The 20946-nt window shown below is 41.1% G+C and overlaps 2 protein-coding genes across 3 annotated transcripts in view; both read right to left on the reverse strand.

The window, feature by feature from the left end:
* The window catches only part of LOC141902354 (glucose-6-phosphate isomerase-like), a 53042-nt gene extending 45013 nt beyond the window's left edge, over positions 1-8029 (reverse strand). Inside the window, exon 1 of one of the 2 annotated variants that reach the window (XM_074790036.1) lies at positions 7893-8029. In XM_074790036.1, coding sequence (XP_074646137.1) covers positions 7893-8029 — 137 coding nt within the window. Of the gene's footprint in view, positions 1-4831; positions 4937-7892 lie in introns of those variants that run through there. The other variant, XM_074790037.1, reaches the window with a different exon arrangement.
* Positions 8030-14872: 6843 nt separating this feature from the next.
* On the reverse strand, positions 14873-20514 carry LOC141902213 (uncharacterized). Its single transcript, XM_074789854.1, has 3 exons — positions 20417-20514; positions 17466-19446; positions 14873-17396 (listed from the first exon to the last, which is right to left on the reverse strand). The coding sequence occupies exons 2-3, from the start codon at positions 19431-19433 to the stop codon at positions 16170-16172; spliced, it is 3195 nt and encodes a 1064-aa protein (XP_074645955.1). The 5' UTR covers positions 19434-19446; positions 20417-20514; the 3' UTR covers positions 14873-16169.
* Positions 20515-20946: the final 432 nt, after the last annotated feature.

Below are 20946 nucleotides of genomic sequence, written 5' to 3' on the forward strand. Positions count from 1 at the left end.
GGCTCGCGTGCAAACAACAACAACAACAACGCCCAAAAATTCACGATGATAATAACGGATCGCGCAGATTCCGCCCTCCGACGACGAAACAACACCTACAAATACTAATTTACCGAAACTTTGATGGCGGAATAAAACGATATTATATATATACGTATCCGATGTCGAATGTACTAATGAACGACGATGTTCGATACTCGCCACGCCCTAGCCTAAACCGTCTATGTATACGGGGCGTATATATTTCGACGTCGTAAAAAAAAAAGAAATAAAACTCGGGTTAATATAAATTCATGATTTGCCGGCTTTTAGATGTATGTAAGTTCTAGCCGCGATCGCGCTTGAACGTTTTTGGCCCGGTCCGAATAAGACTCGGATCGACTGTTCACACGGGCGCCGAATGGGCCCGACGAAAACGTCGGACCAGGCCCGAGCCGAACTTTAGCACGGGACAAATTAACACGTTCGAATTGCGACTGGCATCTGAGTGACTCATTTCGCTTAACTCCAATTTTTTATTTTCATTTCTTAAGCTTTATCGCAAAATTCATTGTTCGTCCGATTCGTTATTTGCAGGGGCGTATCCAGGTTCAAAGCACTTGAGGAATCTAGGGCCTTTAACTAAGCTTCGCGACAACTTCGTCCTTCAAACACACGCGATGATGTTTTAGATATTCGAGTATTGGTAAAACAGCTCGACATTGCCACTACAATGTTTTGGTATTTTGGTCTTCAGAAAATATTCAATGCGGAATATTTCAGGATGGAATTTTTAAGGGACCTCAAAATCTTAGGGGGTTCCACGTGCACCCCAGGATCCGCAACTGATTTATCATTCGTTTTTATCATTAATTAATCACCATCTTAATCATACATCATTTTTTCTGTAATTATCATCATTGCGTTAATGACATCGTCATCCTTTCAGTCTTGTTCTTGTAATTATCATCCTTACCGAGATGAAATCTACGCGTTCGTTTGCACTTCGCACGTGGGCACCAGTAGCGCCCGCGGCCCCGTAGACTTCAATCTCGAGAAAAAAAAAACTAATTTCGTAAGTTCTAAATGAGTATCATATTATGTCATCCATACACTGTGGTTCCCACAGTAACACGAATGAAAAACTCCCTGATATGAGTCACACAATTCATAATCATATATATAGGCCTATCTACAATCTCATATCGAAATGTTCGTAATATTCTATATCTCTTACTACCTGAAATAATTAATAATAATCAAAATAATAATAATAATAATAATAATAATAATATGATGTTACTATTACTATTTTGATTATTATTGAGTATTTCACAGAAATTTTGACGAACGTTTTGATCTGAATTTGTAGATGTATATGATTATAAATTGTCTGACTTGTATCAGGGCGACACGTGGATGATTTTTCAAATTTCCAGAAAATGGATTATTGGGGCCTTCGTTAAAAAAGTGTACAGACACCAAAATCATCAGACAACAGGATACCATCATAGGACATACTACACTCAACAGTTTAGTGGCGCAAATTGACAAGATTAAAGCGAAATTCATTTATCAATAAAGGACCATGGGTCCAGTAGGATCAACTGAGTACATTTTAGTTTTGAGCACAAAAATCGATTTGTTCTTGGATTTGCAATAACGTATAAACAGCTGATAAAGATGAGATCATGGTGCACTTTGTAGCAAGCATGTTCAACTTAGATGATATACATGGTAATGGGTTTTCCCTATGAGTTACGAGAACATGGTAGAAAACAGTTCTTGTTAAGAGGGATTCCCAAGTGATGCCCTTGTGGAGGGCTTTCCCTGTTTTGTCATGAAACTAGGTCAAGCATCGATTAATAGAATGGGGAAAAATTCATTTAGATTTTGCACATTTTCTCCAAGCACTTCCAAACGACTTAGAGCTGATGGACGAAACTTGCCATATCAATTCCACCACCTATTTCCCTCCTAATGACAAAATATCAGCTGTTTATATCCAGCGGTTACAATTTGTGCCACCAAGAGCAAAACAGAAAGTTACTCTCAGAACCATTCTATAAGGCTCAACACAGTTGATCCTAAAGATCTAAATCGAAAGTTTTAAAAAAAGGCGCAACGTTTCAGACCGTTTCCCTCTCTCCATCGAGATCATCGCCGCGCGATGTTGTTAAATGAGAAGGTACAATAATACCGAGGTGTTTGTAGTTGAATTGATTCCTGTTGATCAATCACCGATAGTACGTATATATACGGGAACTGTATAGATAAAGCTGAACAAACGTTCGAACATTAATTTTTACCACACGAGATTTATAGATTCATATCTTGTTGAAGTTTTATGTTCGAATAAAACATGACCGACGGCGACTGGACGTGAATTATTGTTTTCATATCAGGCGTAGATAGTGTATGAAATGAACACGGGGGCATTGTGCAGTCAATAAATATATCAGGAATACACCAGGGCGAATGTCAGGGTCGCACCCAGGATTCTGTCGGGGAAAGAGCACGTGATGAATAAATCCTGTATTCCAGCACATGGAAGGGGGGTTGGTGGACTCCCCCAGAAGATTGGAACTGGTTCCTGCATAACTGTGGAACTGGGTCCCACATCACTGCGGAACTGGGTCCCGTGTCACTGCGGAACTATAAATCCAGACAAAAGCACCTGCTAACCTACCACCGATATGTCACTGAAATTTTAGCAGTTGTAACTAGATAACATCAAGGCTCTAGAGTACTAACAGGCTATGAACACGAATACGTTTATACAATATAATCATAGTTTTTCTTCCCTTGCAGACATTTGAAATCGATACCACTGTCAGACTACCCCAGAACCCTTTCCTTCTCAACAGGTATCATTCATACCAAAAATACATAAATGTATTTATGTATTTTTTGTTCATACGTGTTTCCTTTGCAATTCTTATTCGTATTCCCAACCTGAAATTTCAGTACAGATCGGCGACATACTGGTCATAAATTATGATTGACGATTTTTTCCAATAAAACTTGTGTAGTCTCGCCATGCATACCTAATCTACCTGCATGGAATAAACCGGTTAATTTGCGATGATGCCATAATTACATTTTGCGTAATGAATATGAATTAGGTACAGTCGAAATCATATTGCGTTTATGGGCAGGGGGGTGATTTATCCTAATGCAGACATAATACCAAATGTAATATATTAGGCCTAGATCGAATTGACGATAAAACCAATTTCTTCAAACAGATTGATTAACCGACATGGAACCGAGTGAAATAAGACCCACACAACTGTGGAACTGGATTCAGAATGAAATTAAACCCACACAACTACTGTTGAACTGGATTTAGAGTCTAATTAATCTCACACAACTGTGGAACTGGATTCAGGTTCAAATTAAACCCACACAACTGTGGAACTGGATTCAGAATGAAATTAAACCCACACAACTACTGTTGAACTGGATTTAGAGTCTAATTAATCTCACACAACTGTGGAACTGGATCCAGGTTCAAATTAAACCGACACAACTGTGGAACTGGATCTAGGTTCAAATTAAATTTGCACAACCGTAGAAATGGGTCCAGAATGAAATTGAAACCCACACAACTACGGAACTGGGTCCGTAGTCGGATAAAACCCCTCGATCCAGAGCCAAAATAAACCCACACAACTGTGAAACTGGATCAAGAACAGGGTTAAATCAGACCCTATAGAAGTTGAAGTAATTCCAGAATTCTTATTTGTCTAGCGCAGGTTTTGATACCCAAGACTGAACAGAACCCACTATTGGTTACCATAGAAACAAGGCGTCCGGGCTGTGTATCTTTTGTAACGCCAGCGCGACCAATGGGTATTTGAGAATTATGTCTGATAATCTCGTAAACTAAACTGATCATAAACTAAGCCCTTAAACTGTGTCGAATCTAAAACCTGCATCAGACTAAAATTCTTAATTCTCTTATGTCACTTTATGATGAAATTTGCTAAATGCGAATAAATCAGTAAGTAGGCCAAGTCAACAGGACAATGGCCCTCAGTAATTACCCCTTCATATTTCTGTTCAAATTAATAAGCAATCAACAGTAAGACCCTCAGTAACACATTTCATATTTCTGTTCAAATTAATCAGTAATCAAGGGGTAAAACCCTTAGTAACACCTGTCATATTTCCGTTCAAATTGATCAGTAATCAACAGTAAGACCATCAGTAACATCTTTCACATTTCTGTCCAAATTAATAAGCAATCAACAGTAAGACCCTCAGTAACATCTTTCACATTTCTGTCCAAATTAATAAGCAATCAACAGTAAGACCCTCAGCAACATCTTTCATATTTCTGTTCAAATAAGTCAATAATCAACAGTAAGACCCTCGGTAACATCTTCCATATTTTTATCCAAATTAATCAGTAATCAAGGGTGGTAAGACCCTCAGTAACATCTTTCATATTTCTGTTCAAATAAGTCAGTAATCAACAGTAAGACCCTCTGTAACATCTTCCATATTTTTATCCAAATAAATCAGTAATCGAGGGGGTAAGACCCTCAGTAACACCTGTCATATTTCTCTGTAATTCCATTTTTAACTTCTAGGGGATCAACTCGAACGAAATATCATATTCGAGTTTAAATAATAGGCCTAATTAGCTCAGCAAAACTGGGAAATGAGATGAAGGAAGTTTACGTAGCGATATGATGTACAAAGATAACATTAAAGCCTATGTGGATCTATGACAATAGATTATATTACAATACCATGAAACCGGATAAGCAGGTGTTTCCTAAATAGCTTTAAGGAAAACAAACAAAAAAAATTAATTCATTTTTCACGGTATTTTCCAACTCACGCGTAATCATATCCTCGGTGTCGATAGATCACGAAAAAAATAGCAATTTTTTTCTCGTCTAATTCGTAATGCGCTTAATATTGTTAAACGATATTCGGCCCGGGTTTAACTCGTCGGTTTTTAAGTCAGTAAAGGACCATTGTTCGACGAGTACGCGTTATACCAGCTGCTGCTACTACTCGGTCGGATCAAAATATTCAATATCTGCGATACACAGCGTCGATCAAATGAATAATCAGAGTCAAAAAAGTCATCAGGAGTAACGAATAGATAGAAGCCGCTGATTCTAAGTCGTTTCTGAATTTTGTTTTTTTCTTTTTATTACTTATAACCATTTCAGTGGCCACTTTTGGTATATAAGCATATCGCTCCTTTGTATTCCTAGTTATAATAGAATTACTATATTTTGCCCGACTTAAATAAGATTGCATCTATAAGGTATCACAAATAATGCGCTTCACGTATCTACGCAAACCGTTTATATCTAATGTATTCGTTATCAAATAATATAAGCACAATCGTATTCAAAAGAAAAAAAAAGAAATTCATAAAATTGTGCCCTGAAATTAGATTCACATGATTTTCTCCTGCCGTCAGCAAGGCATATTCGAAAAGGCATGAAAAAAATCCGCTGTTTGTGAGAAGGCAGCTATAGGCCACGCAGCGAAGAATTAACAAGCCAGGTCCCTTTGAAAAACAGGAGGGTCCCATCATATGTCACAGTCCGGGAAATGAAAGCCGGTTTGAAAAAACAGGCGGGTCCTTTACAAACGACAGACGGGTCAGGGACCTGGGACCTGGCTCTTATTGAAAACACTGCTATTTGTCATCAATAAGTTATACACATACATGCGTTTCAATTTGATTTTGAATTTTACTTTTCGGATATAAAAATACATGAATGCGTTTATCGAATTTTTTAATACATGTGATTTTGGGTCATCCAGATTTTGGTACACAGAGGGTGTATGTCGTTCGGCTAGTAGAACTCTACAGCCTACCACTACAACGCCGCACGACTCCGGTTTAAAGTCGTAGGCGTAGATTATATTCTTTTTTTTCAAAGCCGATGAAACTCGGCGCTATAGTCAGCTAGCGGTAGGGCCTACACCGTTTACATTCACCGTGTATATCGGAACGATTCTTCGAAAAACTTACATCCAGTTTTCTCAAAACCACGTCTCAGTCGCGACCTAACTATCACCGTATTTTGCTTCGACAAAGGTAGACTTAACCCTTTCAGTGCGTCTACACCGCAGTGCGGTGTATAAATCAGTGATAGATTTTGCTAGTACACCGCAATGCGGTGTATAGATGTAATTAGTAATTATCTCTCTTGAAAGATGGCAGCACCTGTCAAACATAGTGAAATATTAGTAACTAACGATACACCGCGCCGCAGTGTAGATGCACTATAGTGGTATTCCCATAATTCAACACACTAGGGTGGAATTTTTTAAAATGTTCAAATTATCTCCAGCACTATAGGGTATTAATTAGTCAGCACTGAAACTCAAGAATCTATGTATAATCAATCTGCCAGGTGTGGATTTAAGGAATAGGCCTTTTAAAGGTCATGCGACAGATTAAATCGTATTAGCCTATCTGGCATGTAGGCTATAGGCCTATCAGCAATCAAGGTATCTTTTGACAACGTTGTGACGATGGATTAGATGCATTGGACAGCATTACCAGGTAGAAATCCTTTCCTCAACCAAGACAGAGAAATGAGATTCCATTAAAGCCAAAGCCTATTAATATGGCACGAAAAAAGTTCAGAATTCGTTCAGAAAAGGGCAACGAAAACATTTATGGGTCTTGCACAGAGTCTACAAGACCCCGTGGATCGGCTTCTGATCTGCTGAACTGCAAGGGCTGGATTTTTGCCAATTTTTCCTAGCTGTCCTACATCCTGAAGAAGAATTTGATCTACTTTTCACAATAATGCCCTACTTTTCCAATCCAGGAATAATTGGTTAGGTAGGCTAAAGCCTAAGCCCAAAATCATCCTTCAAGCAGATTCGCCACTTTCAGCCTAATCTACAGAGGCAGATCCAAGGACTTAAATGAAGGTATTGTAGGTCTTTTCCAATCCCGGAAAAATTTGGTAGGTAGGCCAGCAAATGATATCTAGGCCTCAGCATACATAGGCCTATTCAATGTGCTATAGCCAACTTATTCGAAGTGGGTGGGCATTGCTAGGCTAGAAGATCGGCTTCTTTCAGCCTGCTCTACTTTTTAATGATTCATAGATTCTCTTGACATTATTCAGTTCCGTGCCAATCTGTCACCCTCTCGCGCAAGCTATATACTGCTGCTGCTGCTGCTGCATGTAATAAACATTACCGAACGAATCGCAAATTTCCCCGAGTTAAGTCGACAACATTCATTTCTTTTATGGTCTGGCACGGCAATCTTGGAGTAAATATTTCGATGTCGTATAGCCTAGATTAGTCACATAGGGCCTAATTCAAAAATAGGCCTTAGTCATCCTTTTTTAAGGGGTAAGAGGGCCAATAGGCTATACAATGAAAAAATCCATAAATGCGCGACAAATTGTGCGCAATTGAATGGGATTTTTAATAATTCGGTTAAGCCCTAGTGAGGGAGGGCCCTACAATTTTCAATCCACACAAAAGTGCAGGGCAATGACATTTCTGACAAATTCTGACAAATCATCAGGAACTTTTCAAAATTCATCAAAACACGGAGCTTAAATTCCAGCCTTATTTCATCAAGGTCAATCTACTATTTTTGAAATTTGCGTCTAGGCCTACTACGCGGTCGCACTCTGTCTGACCGAGAGGACGCCCCCACCACCCTACACCAACAGTGCGAATACGCTTCTAGGCTACTACCAATATCACGATTACTAGTGCCTACATTGATTTCGGACAAATAAATATGAAGAAACATCGAAAGACGAAATGACAACAACTCAACAGACCCAACCCCCAATTCAATTCAATCCACAATGTCATACTGCTGCTGTCAGATTCAGCACCCGGCTGAAATTCAATCAAACCCGAAAAAACCTAAGTTCGAGCAAAGTCAGACCTACCTGAATTTATCGAAACGAAGCGGGTCGTCTTTGAACATTTTCGGCATATTAATCGCGGCCCCATGTTTGCTATGATAGTCGCTTAACGCCTTCCAAGAAGCTTCCGAGGTGAGAGCAGTTCGTTTGAAGTCGGCCATCTTTTTGAGGGGTCAGAACCTTGGGAACTAGTGGCGCCATCTATCCGTCTCCACGCGAAACACTACATTAGCACTGTCATAATATCAGTCCAACTTAATCCTCCCTCTCCACTCAATCCCTTCCTCTTCCCATCCCCGAAGAGAATCTACAGAAGACATTAATTCATTAAACCAAGAAATAAGACATTTAACCCCACATAGACAAAGTCTGAAATTCCTTTTAAGCTGATGTTATGTTAATTGTCAATTATATATATGATATATCATATGGACCTTCATGATCTGAAGAAAATGGATTAATAAAATTAATTCAACGTTTCAACTTTATCCTCATAGTAATCTTCAGGAATAAGATATATATACCCATACCGTAACATACTTTTAAACTAAGATATTTTACACACTGCAGTAGTGGATTCAGGGATTGGTTCAGCAGGGATCCAAACACTCCTCCCATACCAGAATGCACACCCCTTTCAAAAATTTAAGAAGTTCAAAAATTCTACACAAGCTGATGCCCAAGATTACAATATGTCCACTCTGTTAAGTTTAAAGTCTTATTTTGTGCTCATTCACAATTCAGTGCTACGACAAAATATTGTGTAATGTCGTTTCAATAATCAAAATTGAAAAAAAATCATCTGTAATTAATCGTTGATTTTGTATGGTTAATTATTTCTAACACAACTGACAAATTTCTAAATAAATCTTGTGACCCCATGCATCTTGTGTAAATAGAAAGTTCCTTTTTTTACTGAACCGCCGGGCTGCCCTTTGAAAATTCCTGATATGCCGCCACCCTGGCCTCCTTTTGATAGGCTGGTCAATCAATTCAACGAATATCAAATACAAAAACAATAAACTTCTTCTTTATAAACAAATTTTATTTTAAGCGACTAAGTCAAAATGACAAACACACTACCAGTTGAAAAATGCACAATTCATATTGAATATCTCGTCTAAAATACAACATATACGTTATAATATACCGTACCACAAAAACAGCTGTTTACAATATCATCAGACTCATTATGAAAAACTAGTTTCCAACGTATTTAAGTTCCGTCCCATATCTACCGCAGTCAGAATAGCGCAGTTCGATCGTTCATTATTAAATAATAACGCGAAATTAAAATACGATTAATTTCGCTTTTTATTGTCGGGGAAAATTATCAAGTTAGTTCGTGTGATGATGCGACACAAAATCAAGTCAAATCCACAGGGGCTCGTAGCAGTACCGGTACTAGAGTTTGGGGCTGAACTGTAGTTAGATCATCTAATATCCTAGGGAACACATTCTAAATATGTATATAAAATACATGTAGTTGGCCTATTACTGGATGACCTGAACTACACCCCAAAACTCTAAAGAGCCCCTGAAGTGAAATCAGTTGCTCGAAAAATTAATACATGTATTTTCATTCCAACACACGAAATCAGATCAGAATTTCCGTAGCGGAGAGATCGGTGGATAGGCACGGTGAAAATGAGTGGAATTTTTCCACATTTTCAACATCGAATTTCGATCAAAATTATATAAATACCACATCTTTTTAAATACGGCCTGTCGCATTGAAAAAGCAGGCCGTACAAACTTGCAAAAGTGGCATCAAAATCAAATATTTTGACTTTCAACAAGCGTAAATGAAGCGAAACATCAAACCGTAGGCCTGCTGCTTAGATTTTCTTCTTTTTTTCTAAAAAAGTTTCCACGAATATCTGTAATCTTTCACATTATTTCACCACCACAGAGATTTCGGATTAAAGGAATTTCTTATAATATACAGATTAATCGCGCCGCAGTTCATGTCCCCAAATTTTCTAAATTGATTTCGTGAATACATAAAAGCGATTAAGAGAGACAAAATTTGAGCCAAGCTTCACAACTAGCTATCTATAGGTATTCGGCAGCTATGGCAAAAACTGTCAATAATTAAGTACCCGTACCAGAAAAATATTCAACGACTTGCACCATTCATTCTAACGCCATAAATCATTAATTAAATTTTCCCGAAGATTCGATCGTTTCGCGCGCGATTGCGATCGGCTGTAAAATGTTTCCGCCGAACACAATTTACGTTGTCAACATCTGAGCCGTAATTCATCGTCGAATATAAACTAATAAACGAAGGAGTGGACTGATGGATGTTTATTATTATTACAAAATACGAGACCGGCGAAGCAGACGTCGATTTTATTGATTGATCGGAAAATGACCGCGCCGCACACATACTCCTCGTATCGAAAAAAAAACCTTGACGTATATCAATCTAAATTAGAAATACTGAACGGTCTTCGTAATAAAATCCCTCATTAATCAGTTCACGAAGTTTGCTCGATTGCCTTAAAAATGTACTCTGCAAATCTGAATTAAGCCTACTATAGCCGGGGCACCGATACACTACAGGTACGAATAATCCCAAAATGATCTCTATGTCTTAATACTAGTTTTAAGGAGGATTGGCTATAGAACCAAACTGAGCTTAGACCGGTTTAAAGAAGATGTTAGATTTGGCTTAAGAACCGAACCGAGAATTGATTCTAGAACCAAAATGGGTTTAGACTGGTCTAATGGCATCAAATCCAAAATTGGTTTTGACTGGTCTTAGATTGGCTACAGAACCAAAGTGACTAAATTTTAGGCACAAATCAAGTCTCAACTGTGCAATTGGCCTCAGTTGCAACTTTTCAAGTCCCAAGTAGTCTCAAATCTTAAGAAATCCTTAGATTGGCTGAACTTATTTGGTCTTAGAATGGTCTAAAATCTAAGCCGCAACTGTGTGACTGGCCCCATTGTTGTAGAGTTCAATTGTTTCATTATGCAACTCTACAAAGCGAAAATGGGTGCAAAAATCAAGTGAGAACCAATTTTAAGTAAACATGCTCATACAGTTAAAATGATAATTCATGAGTCCGGATTTGCATTTGTCGCTAGATGACAAATCTATCACTAATCATAAAATGATATAGTATTTTCGTGTTAAGTAATCCGCCTAAGTGCATCATGAGAAAAAAAATGCATCCTTCCTTATCTATCAAGATGATTAACTATTGAACAGAAATTTCCCGTTGCAAACAGTAAGTGGTAAACTAAAGCCTCACGTACATTTTACAATTGTAAGTTTTGTTAGTACATTGCATTATGAGCTTGTTTCAGGCCCGTGCCGAGAGGGAAGTGTTCAGTGTAGCGAACGAACCCCCTAACATTTTCGAAGTGCCCTGCAAAAAAGTCAATTAAAATTTGGGTCAAGATTTTTCGAAAAATTTAGATACAATTTTCATGTTTTTTCTTTTTGCAATATGAAAAGTAATCCATTTTCAAGGACACTAAGTATAAAAAAAAGCTCAGCACGGCCTGGCTTTAACAACAGAAATCAATATTGCATTTACAACTACATAAGACTCAGCTCAACCATCATGGTCACTGGATTTGGTGTCCACAGAACGTTTTGCAACAAGATCGAATCGTTTACAAGTTTCTGAAAAATGCATCAACACAGATCTAAAATCAACAAATAGCACAAAGTAATGAGCCAATATAACTGGAAGTCTGAGATAATATGATATGCATAACGCGCAAGGTTTTTCAACGAGCAAGCTTATCCTGGTAACATAAAATATTCAGGCTAAAAGAAAATGATTCCTTGTTTCAGTGTGTCTACACCGCAGTGCGGTGTATAAATGCGGTGTTTGACTTTGTTAATACACTGCATCGTGGTGCATTGATCTTATTAGTAATCAGTTTTTATCTCTACCGAAAGATGGCAGCACCTGTCAAGTCAGAGTGAAATATTTTGATAAGGATACACTGCGCCGCGGAGTAGACGCACTAAAGCCGTACGCCGGTTATTTAACACGCTGGATTGGAGTTTTTTGAATACTCAAATTATGTCCAGCACTTTTGGGTATCAATTAGTCAGCACTGAAGGGCTAATCCATGCAGGCAATTCAAATCATTGTATTCATTCGAAGAAGTGGCTTATTCATGTGTACGTACCCTGTGAACGTACACCTCGCCGGATCAACAATTTGCCTCTATATCACCAGGATAGAGACTAACGTCGTTTCGAAATAATGCACTCGAAGGATATGATAGAAACGTGACGAAACATTCCCGAATCATCTAAAATACACGTCATAAAATAGTACACATGCATTCAGTAACTAATTCAGATCTAAATCGATTGAGACAAATTGAGATGAAGAAATAAAAAGAAACAAACAAGAATAACGAACGTAACACGAGACAAAAATAAACGCGTCTGCTGCCATATTGAAACCACTGATAAGAATCAATTATATGTATAGTTTTTGCCGTTTCATTTCACCGGCATATTTCTACAAACTCAACAACCCGTTATTTTATAGACAAGGTCAAAACTGAGGTTCTTAAACCCGGTCAATTTTCATTTCGTTTTGATAGCCAATTGAACAGTACGACTACAAGACTGTTTTCCACTTCAGTTGAAACTCATGTCCACATCCAGTTCCGTAGTTAGTTGTCCGCTAGTAAAGGTTCAAAATTGATAACAATACAGTCTCGAAAACGTCAGAAATCGGTTATTTCTGAATCTATTAGCTGATGAAATATCAGAAGAAGCAGATTTCGGACTTTTTCGTTACATGCTGTGGGACCCTATTGTTATCATTATAACACGCATATTGTGCGCGTTCTCTCATGACTTCGAAATTGGTTCATTACTGATGTGATTCTGGAGTCTTTTTTAAACTCTAAAAGTTCACGAAAAATTAGAGCTTTAATCGGTTAAGTTTAAAACGTTGTCCTCATTGACAATGTGAAGCAATTTAACCAATACTATAGTTTAACATTGTCAAGGAACTGGACGCAGGTTCTGTCAATTCAGCCAAGAGAACATTACCGATAATTGGAAACCAAGAACTCTCGGAGTGAAATTAAACACAGGACTGCGGAAATGGATCGAGAACTTCACCTATAACTCAGTATGATGGTCCTAATCCTTCTACGAATAAATAATAAGTCAATTCTAAACGCCATTGGATATTTACAAGTATTCTCAGTATAAAAAAAAGTTTTTTACGTACACTAAATTAAGAAGGATATTGGAAGAGTCAGCAAATTCGTAACGCGTTTCCTAGAGAAACTTGCGCGAGGGCTTCGAATTTCCAAAACACTACATAATGGGGAGCTGCAAATTCAGTTATCAGCCAGACGACGTGACGAGCACTCAAGTCTTACATCGTCAAAATTAGTTCATTTTCAATTAACTTTGAACTGTATTTTTAGGCGCCTGAATCCATACATTATCAAAGCACCCACCAATATATACCAGGGACATCAAATTCATTTTTCTACTCAGTAATTGGTATAGTTTTCATTAATGATTGAATTACTTAATGAATTATTTCAGAGAAAAGTTTGTTCAACTTAAACTGAAATGCAGAAGAAGAAATTGAATGCAGAGGACCAAGTAACTAATAGCGAACCTGGTGGGTCCTCGCTTGCCATAGGCGGAATACTCCATTGCTAGAGTAGCGTCGGCAGCTCCCCATTGAACGATAATCTGTGAAAATTTTAAGGTTTTAGGGAAGTCATCAGCATCATCCAAACAAGATATAGAGGTCTTGCACTTGACGTCATAGTCCGTTTGGCAAGCATACGTAACAACAGAAGATAATATCAGGGGACCTACAAACTTCACAAGTCTGTAATAAGTCATTTTTTGTGCTAGTCCGCTAGTGCGGCGTTTTCATATGCCTGCAAGACCTTGACCACGCCACTATGACAAAACGACTAACCTACATAATAATGATGGGGTATAAGCTTTGTTACGAAGCTTGAACCGCCCTTCAAACACTTCCAGAAATTACTGAAATCAGGCCAGTTGTTTACTGGCAATATTCGATAAAGCTTCATTCGTCAACCGGTTACTATTAAACCGCACATCACGTTGCTGCACAGGGAAGGCATAAGAATAAATGCAATGAAAAAAGAAGCACACACCAATCTTCAAGGGGTACTCAATAGAGGATTGACTACATTTCAAACAAACTTTTTTTAAACAAAGAACATTTTTTTATCGAACAACAAAAATGCGGCCGCATTTCTTATTTCTGTTTAGTGTAGTAAAAAAACATCGACTCAACAGGTACGACGTAGATTTTAAAAAAAAACAACTTCATCCCTCAAATAAATCCGTATTCGTCGGAAACCATAAATGTCTATGTATCAAAAATCTCTAGAAAATTTCTACGTAAATTTCGAATCTCAACTGCGAATTTATTTATTAAAAGTTGTCGGTGACTGGTTGTTTGTTACTGAAACATCAACTTTTTGAGCCGGTGAAAAAAAAATTCCAGGCCTATGCAGGTTTAATTCGAAGACGTTGCAGATTTTTTGAGTGACACGACGACAAAGCAAATCAAAAACTATGATGCCGCCATGACCCCATTCCGCAGTCCTTGTTCAATATTCGACTACATTAGAACTAATCTAACTGCTTCTTAACCAAGAACTGCAAAAATGGGTCGTGGTTCACAAGCTGGGCATCAAAAATCCCTCAGGTGAGTTAAATATTTGACTAGGGTGTGACCAGTGGTAGCTAATAGACAGGGCCCATACAGATCAGTCATTCCTGGACATAAGGAGTTTTAAAGGAGAACATTTTTCACATTTCGAGGAAGCGTCTATTATTAGAGACTCCTCCAACATATCGGTAATGTTTATCTCGGTAAACCATTAATTTGGTGGTTTTAAAAGCAAATTTTTATCCTTGATACAAGTAAACTTGGTTTCTAATGCGGTAAATGCTTCATAGGGTAACAAACAGATCCTGCTTCCAACTGTACCGATTTATACGCAGTCTAATCTACCACTTCTTAAGTATCCAGTTGCCTATTTCTCAAAATTGAAGGAGTTTCTGACATTTTGCTCAAATAAAAGAGAAAACATGCAGAACTGACTGTTAGAACTGATAAAATTTGAAATTTTCAACGGGCATTCTCCGTAAATTAACCAGGAACTCTGAAGTCAAATTCAACAAAGGATTACGTAACTGGCCCACTGGTCTATTTCAAAGGCCTGTAAAGCTGCATGTAAGATTAAATACCAATTTTCTAAGTTAAAGCTGCTCAGAGATTAAGTTGAGATTCATAGACGAAGCAAATACTGGTATCCGACAATTTTGGCCCGAACCTGTTACTGTTCTTAAGGATGATTTAACTCTCGTTTTTGGTCTTAAGACCAGGACCCAGTTCCACAGTTAACTCATTGAAAATTAACTGATTTCAACTCAGAGTTAACTCTAACTCACAACTGTGGAACTGGATCTAGGTCTATACCTTAGACACCAAAATGGGACTGACATTGTATACACGTATTCGGTAGATATATTATACAAATATATGACCAAAAAGGACTTAGCCCGATCTTATCAATCTAAAGACTTCGATGTACAAAACACCGGTCTACTACCGGTACTTTTTCAGAGCCCAGCTGTACAGTTGTGACTCAAGCCCAAAATAGTTCTTAACACATTTGCTGCCACTGGTTCTCAGTCACGCTGCCACCAGGTGCCACCAGGAGTATACTTTACTCTTAGCAGAACAGTTAGATATTTGCACTATGGCACTCAGGAACGACGCGGTTCCTGATTGGCTGGCAATGTAAACAAACTCTGCTCCATTTTCAACACTCATTGGTCGATTTCAAGCTGACTATGTAAACAGCTCCAGCGCCAACCTATTAGTATATTTGTACTGACAATTGGGGGCAGCACCGTATTATCGAGCCAGCAGCGAACGAGTTAAATCTAAAGATCAGCTGTATAGTGCTAAGACTAGAATTGGTCCTAAATCCCAGACTGACCCAGATCCTTTTAAAACATTCAAGTTTTAGGCGACTCAGAACTTTTCAAAACTTTTTCAAGACCTTGAACGTTATTCAGGGCTGCCAACCTCCGAAAAGTGACAGTAACAAATTGAATATTTTTCAGTAACATTGCATTGAAATCTGAAAGAAAATCTTCAAATGCAGTAATCCAACAGTAAAACCCTCAGTAACATCTTTCATATTTCTGTACGCATTGAAAGAATCAAATCAGTACTCCTCCTTATAAATAAGTTACAAATACTGATAATCAGGAACAGTTGGCAGCTCTGATTACTTAACGTTCGCGACCAGTTTCTTTGATTTGCCGTTCGCGTCTTTCTTCCCGATTTCGAGAGTCTGCGCGATGATGTCGACGTGTTCTTTCATGTGCGCGGCGAGATTCGACCGATTCGTCGACTCGTAGCCGCACTGACAACACCGGAACGTGACGAGCGGGTGCGATTCCGTGTCGGCGGTAATGGCTGCCGTCGCGACGACGACAGGTTTCGTCGGGATCGCCGCCGTCGCGACGGTTATCTCCTCGACGACGGACGCCGGTTTGACGTGATTGTCGAAGTCGACGGCCGCGTTGATGATGTTGTTCGCGAGCTGGTAACTGTACGAACGCTCGCTCGAGTGGCGCCACATGTGCGACTTCAACGACGGCAAGTGATGGCAGACGTAACCGCACAGGTTGCACTTGTACTGCTCGAGCGGCTGCTGCACGTAACGTTGATCGTTCACGTGGCGTTTCATGTGCGACTTCAAACTGCGGATCGACGTCGCCGAGAAGTCGCACAAACTGCACCGCATGACACGTTCCTGCTGCGTGTGCGCCGCGCGGCAGTGGTTGCGTATCGCGGCGAGCGTCGCGCACGCGTAATCGCACTGCTCGCACTTGAACAACTTCGCGTGCGACTGGCGGTGGTGTTTGTTGAGTTCGTCCTCGTCGGCGCCGGCGAACGCGCACTCGTCGCACCGGTAGACGCCGTCTGTTTGCAGTATCGCGCGGCTGTGCTGCTTCTCCTCGCACGTCTTCTTGTACACGTCGTTGCACGTGACGCACGTGTGGCTGCGCATGTGATTGCGAAATGCGATCGGGTTCTTCGACTCGGAGCCGCAGATGTCGCACACGAACGGCTCCTGTTCGTTGTGCGCCCGCATGTGCGCGCGCAGCTGACTCTTGTAGTTGAAATTGCCCGGGCACAGCGTGCACTTGTACGTGCGCACTTTACAGTGCTGCAGCATGTGATCCTGAAGCCGGCTGCTCGACTCGGCGACGTGTTCGCACAGCGAACACTCGAACGGTTTCTTGATTTTGTGCAGACGCATGTGCTGCTTGATATAAACGGACGAACGGCTTTGATAATGGCACAACTGACACCGCATCGAGCCGGCGTCGTCTAGAAACTCGACGTTCGCTAGCGACTCGACCGGAATGCCGTCGTCGACCACCGACGCTGCCGTCTGCTTGGCGCGGTTTCGACGTTGACGCGTCGGTTTCGTCGGCGGCGCTTTCTCCGCAACGTCGGTTTCGTCTACCGATTCCGTCGACGAGTTTTTATCGTTTTTGCCCGACGGGTCAGCGGCCTCGTTGGCGCCGGTCTCCGATTGCGATCGTTCGCGCAGCTGCTCGATCACGGCCAGCAGAGAACTGCAAATTCCCGACGATTTCTTCTCGTTGTTCTCTTTACTGTCGTTGTTACTCGAACTACGCAGCACGCGCTTCGTCGACCTTGACACTGCCGCCGCGGCGACCTTTTTCCTCTCCGCGTTTTCGACGATGACCAATCCGTCGGTGCTGTCCTTATTAACGTGATCATCATCAGCGTTGCTTTCCTCTACATTCTTATCATCATCACCATCGATCATCTCTTCGTGGCATTTTTCGACACCGGTTTTCTTCGAGCTGCTGACGACGACGACTTCGGCGACCTCGACGTCGCTCGAAACGACCGTCGGCGACCCGCACGACATCTCCGGGTAAGCGTGGTCTTTCAAGGATGCGCATGGCGAGAACGAACGCACCGAATAACCGTCCGGTTTGACGGCTACCAACGGACACGTATCGGTGACCTTCTCGACCTCGACCTTCGAGACATCGCTTCGCGAATCGTCCATTGATAGTCGAATCTTTTTCGCAACGTTGTCGTCCGCAGCCGATGCGTCAACGTCGATCGGTCTTTTTCTCGTTTCGACTTTGTCGTCGCTTTCCGACCCATGACCGGCGACGCCCGACATAGCCGACGCGTCCTTCTCGACGATGATAACGAGTCCTTTATTCGCGACGTCGCTCGCGCCGTCCGACGACGCGACGAGGTCGACTCTCTCCGCGCCGGCGATCGGCACCGACAGAGTCACCGCTTCTCGTCGCGCGGGGGTCGGCGAATCAAGTTTAAAAACACGGTACCGACTGGCGCCGGATTTCGCCTGCGTCTGCTGGATCACCGGCGGCGCCGTCTTCAAGCGCATTCCGTCATACATACTCAACGGACCGTTCTGGAACATCGGATAATCGACGTCTTTGTGGCCGGAATGTTTCCACACGTGCGACTTGATCGTGCGCTGGTGTTCGCATGTGTAGCCGCAAATCATACAGCGGAATATTCCCAACGATTCGTCGAACGAGAATCGCGCCGATTCCGAATTGACGCCAATCATTTTCGACGCGGGAATCGCTGCTGTCGCCGTCTGCTCCGCGGTGACCTTCACCTTCGACGCGTCTTTTCCGTTGTTCTCAGTCGACACGATATGTTCGATGACGTGCTTCTGCATCGTACCGTGCGACTCGGTCGAAAAACCGCATTCGGCGCATTGTAAAATAGTCCCGGCAGCGCGCGCAACTTCACCGTCTTCCGACGACGACTTAGTCTCGACGACGCGCGCCGCATCGGCCGGCGCGGACGCGTGCTTATCCGCGACGTGCGCGTTAACGCTCTCCTGATCAGCGCTCGCGTAGCCACACGTACCGCACGCGTATATCGTCTCGTCGTCGACGCCGTCGCGGCGCCGAGCGCGACATGTTTCGATGTGCGCGAACAGCTCGTCCAACGAGTTCGCCTGCTGGTTACAGAAACAGCACTGCGCGGCGCGACTCGCGTGCATCTTGATATGATTTGTCAGGTGGCCCTTCTTGCGGAACGTCGCGTTGCAGTGGCTGCACTCGAACGGCCGGTCGTTGCTGTGCACGATCAGGTGTTCTTTCAGCGCCGAGCTGCGTTTGCCGGCGTAGTCGCAGAACGGGCATTTATACGGTCGGTCGGCGCTGTGCACGAGGTCGATGTGCTGCTTCAGGTAGTATTTATTGTGACTCGAGTAGTCGCATTCGTCGCATTTGAATATCTCGACGTCTTTCGGCGGCGCGATCGTGTTGCGCACGACGATCGACGACACGCGGTTCGGCGTCGCCGCGGGTACGAACGCCGCCGCCGTCGTCGCTCCCGCGTGGGACGACGTTACTTTACCGTCGGCCGGGTCAACGCGACTGCAAATTTCCGTCAGTTTTTCGATGACGACCGTCAAAGCTTCCGAATCGGAGCTTTTTTCAGCCATCATTCGTTGCGCGGATCTAAAAATATCAATTTGAAGATGATGGTTATTCTAGTTAAAGCTTATATTAACCTCTCATATACCTGAAGGGTCATATACCAAAACGTCATAAAACTAGTCTTCATGAATTTTTGGTCGTACCCAGTAAACCTTGCCTAACTCGGACAAAATTCAACGCGCACAATTGGTCTGAGATAAGCGAAGTCCTAGTTAAACACATAGGAAAGATAAGTTCGGAAATCACAAAAGTAATTTTGTCTGAGTGAACCAAAAGTGCTAGTTGGCCATGTCCAAGTAAGGGGGGGTTTAGTGTAGTTTAGGCCTACATATTTTCCCCCTATTTTAATTAGGGTCCGGGTAAGGTTTTGGGATGGGGCTAGATTTTAGGGTCAGAAATGGTTGGAGGTCAAAGGTAATTAAAAAGGCAGAACTTATTATTTCTGATGGCGGATAGACCTGACCTGATGGGCTAGTGGTAAAATGCAGCACTTAAACACAATTTAGCCACACATTGTGGTAATGGGTTTGAACCCTAATTTTTCAATAGGCCTAATTCTTCAATGATTGAAGAATAAATTGGAACTTAATACATCACTGTTCAACTAAGCTTATCATATCTCACATAGCCTTACAAGTTTCTAGTTAGCGGGTGAAACTGAATAAGATGACTGCCGATTGCATGACAATTGACTGATCGAAAAACCTGTGTCCATCTTGTGTCCAATTGACCCAATATAGCGTTAGCCAGGGCACACTAATAATAATCATTAAGACATCTAGTTGGTTTGAAAATTTGGGACCACTGGAAGAATGCTGGTAAACTTGGACATGTATCGTTTCTTCAAAGGCAAAAAGGGTACATTTCATCACTTCTTCAATAGGCCTACTTTCTCGTTTTTTGAATCAAAAATAAAATCTGGACAGGTGTTCCTCCGATCGTTTACTACGCTTCGTTAGAGTAGAATGCCGAGGATGATCTTCATATTTACCCGCTCGATCGGTCGTACTTTGGCTTCAATTAAATATCTCGATGATAGCCGTCGAGGAGATAATAATATTCATTCAGTTCACATGTGCTCCCTCTCTCTCTTGACCCGTTCCAAAACACGGCAAAACATGGCGATAACATCGTGTCACGTGACTAGTTTGTACGCCAAAGCAAGTCACATGACCACATATTTCAAATATTCGCCCGTTATTTTTAGAATCGATTGAATTGAAAGTGGCTTCAATTTGAAATATGAAAATCTATCGTTTCCTATGAAGATTTATTGAGGTTTTATACTGAAAACTGTGCGAAAATTAGAAATAAAAATTGTGGTCTTCTTTTTTCGGCAATAATGGAACGAGCATGATATCACTTTGATTTTGCATCGATATCGTGACCATTTAAATCATATTTATGATTTAAATCAGTGATATTTTGGAAATAGCTTTATTTTATATAAAACCACAATCAGATTCAATGTTCAATAAAAACACTTGAATTGTATTTTGATGGTTTGTTTTTTGGGGATTG

Source organism: Tubulanus polymorphus, chromosome 3, assembly GCF_964204645.1.
Source record: "Tubulanus polymorphus chromosome 3, tnTubPoly1.2, whole genome shotgun sequence".
NCBI lineage: Eukaryota > Metazoa > Nemertea > Palaeonemertea > Tubulaniformes > Tubulanidae > Tubulanus > Tubulanus polymorphus.

Bases quoted from the DNA above. Each gene is read 5' to 3' on its own strand.
- LOC141902213 (XM_074789854.1), bottom strand. From the start codon at position 19,433: ATGATGGCTGAAAAAAGCTCCGATTCGGAAGCTTTGACGGTCGTCATC. The intron at 17,397-17,465 runs GCTGACCCGTCG...GACGTTGCGGAG, and splicing joins AGACCGGCGCCAACGAGGCC to AAAGCGCCGCCGACGAAACC.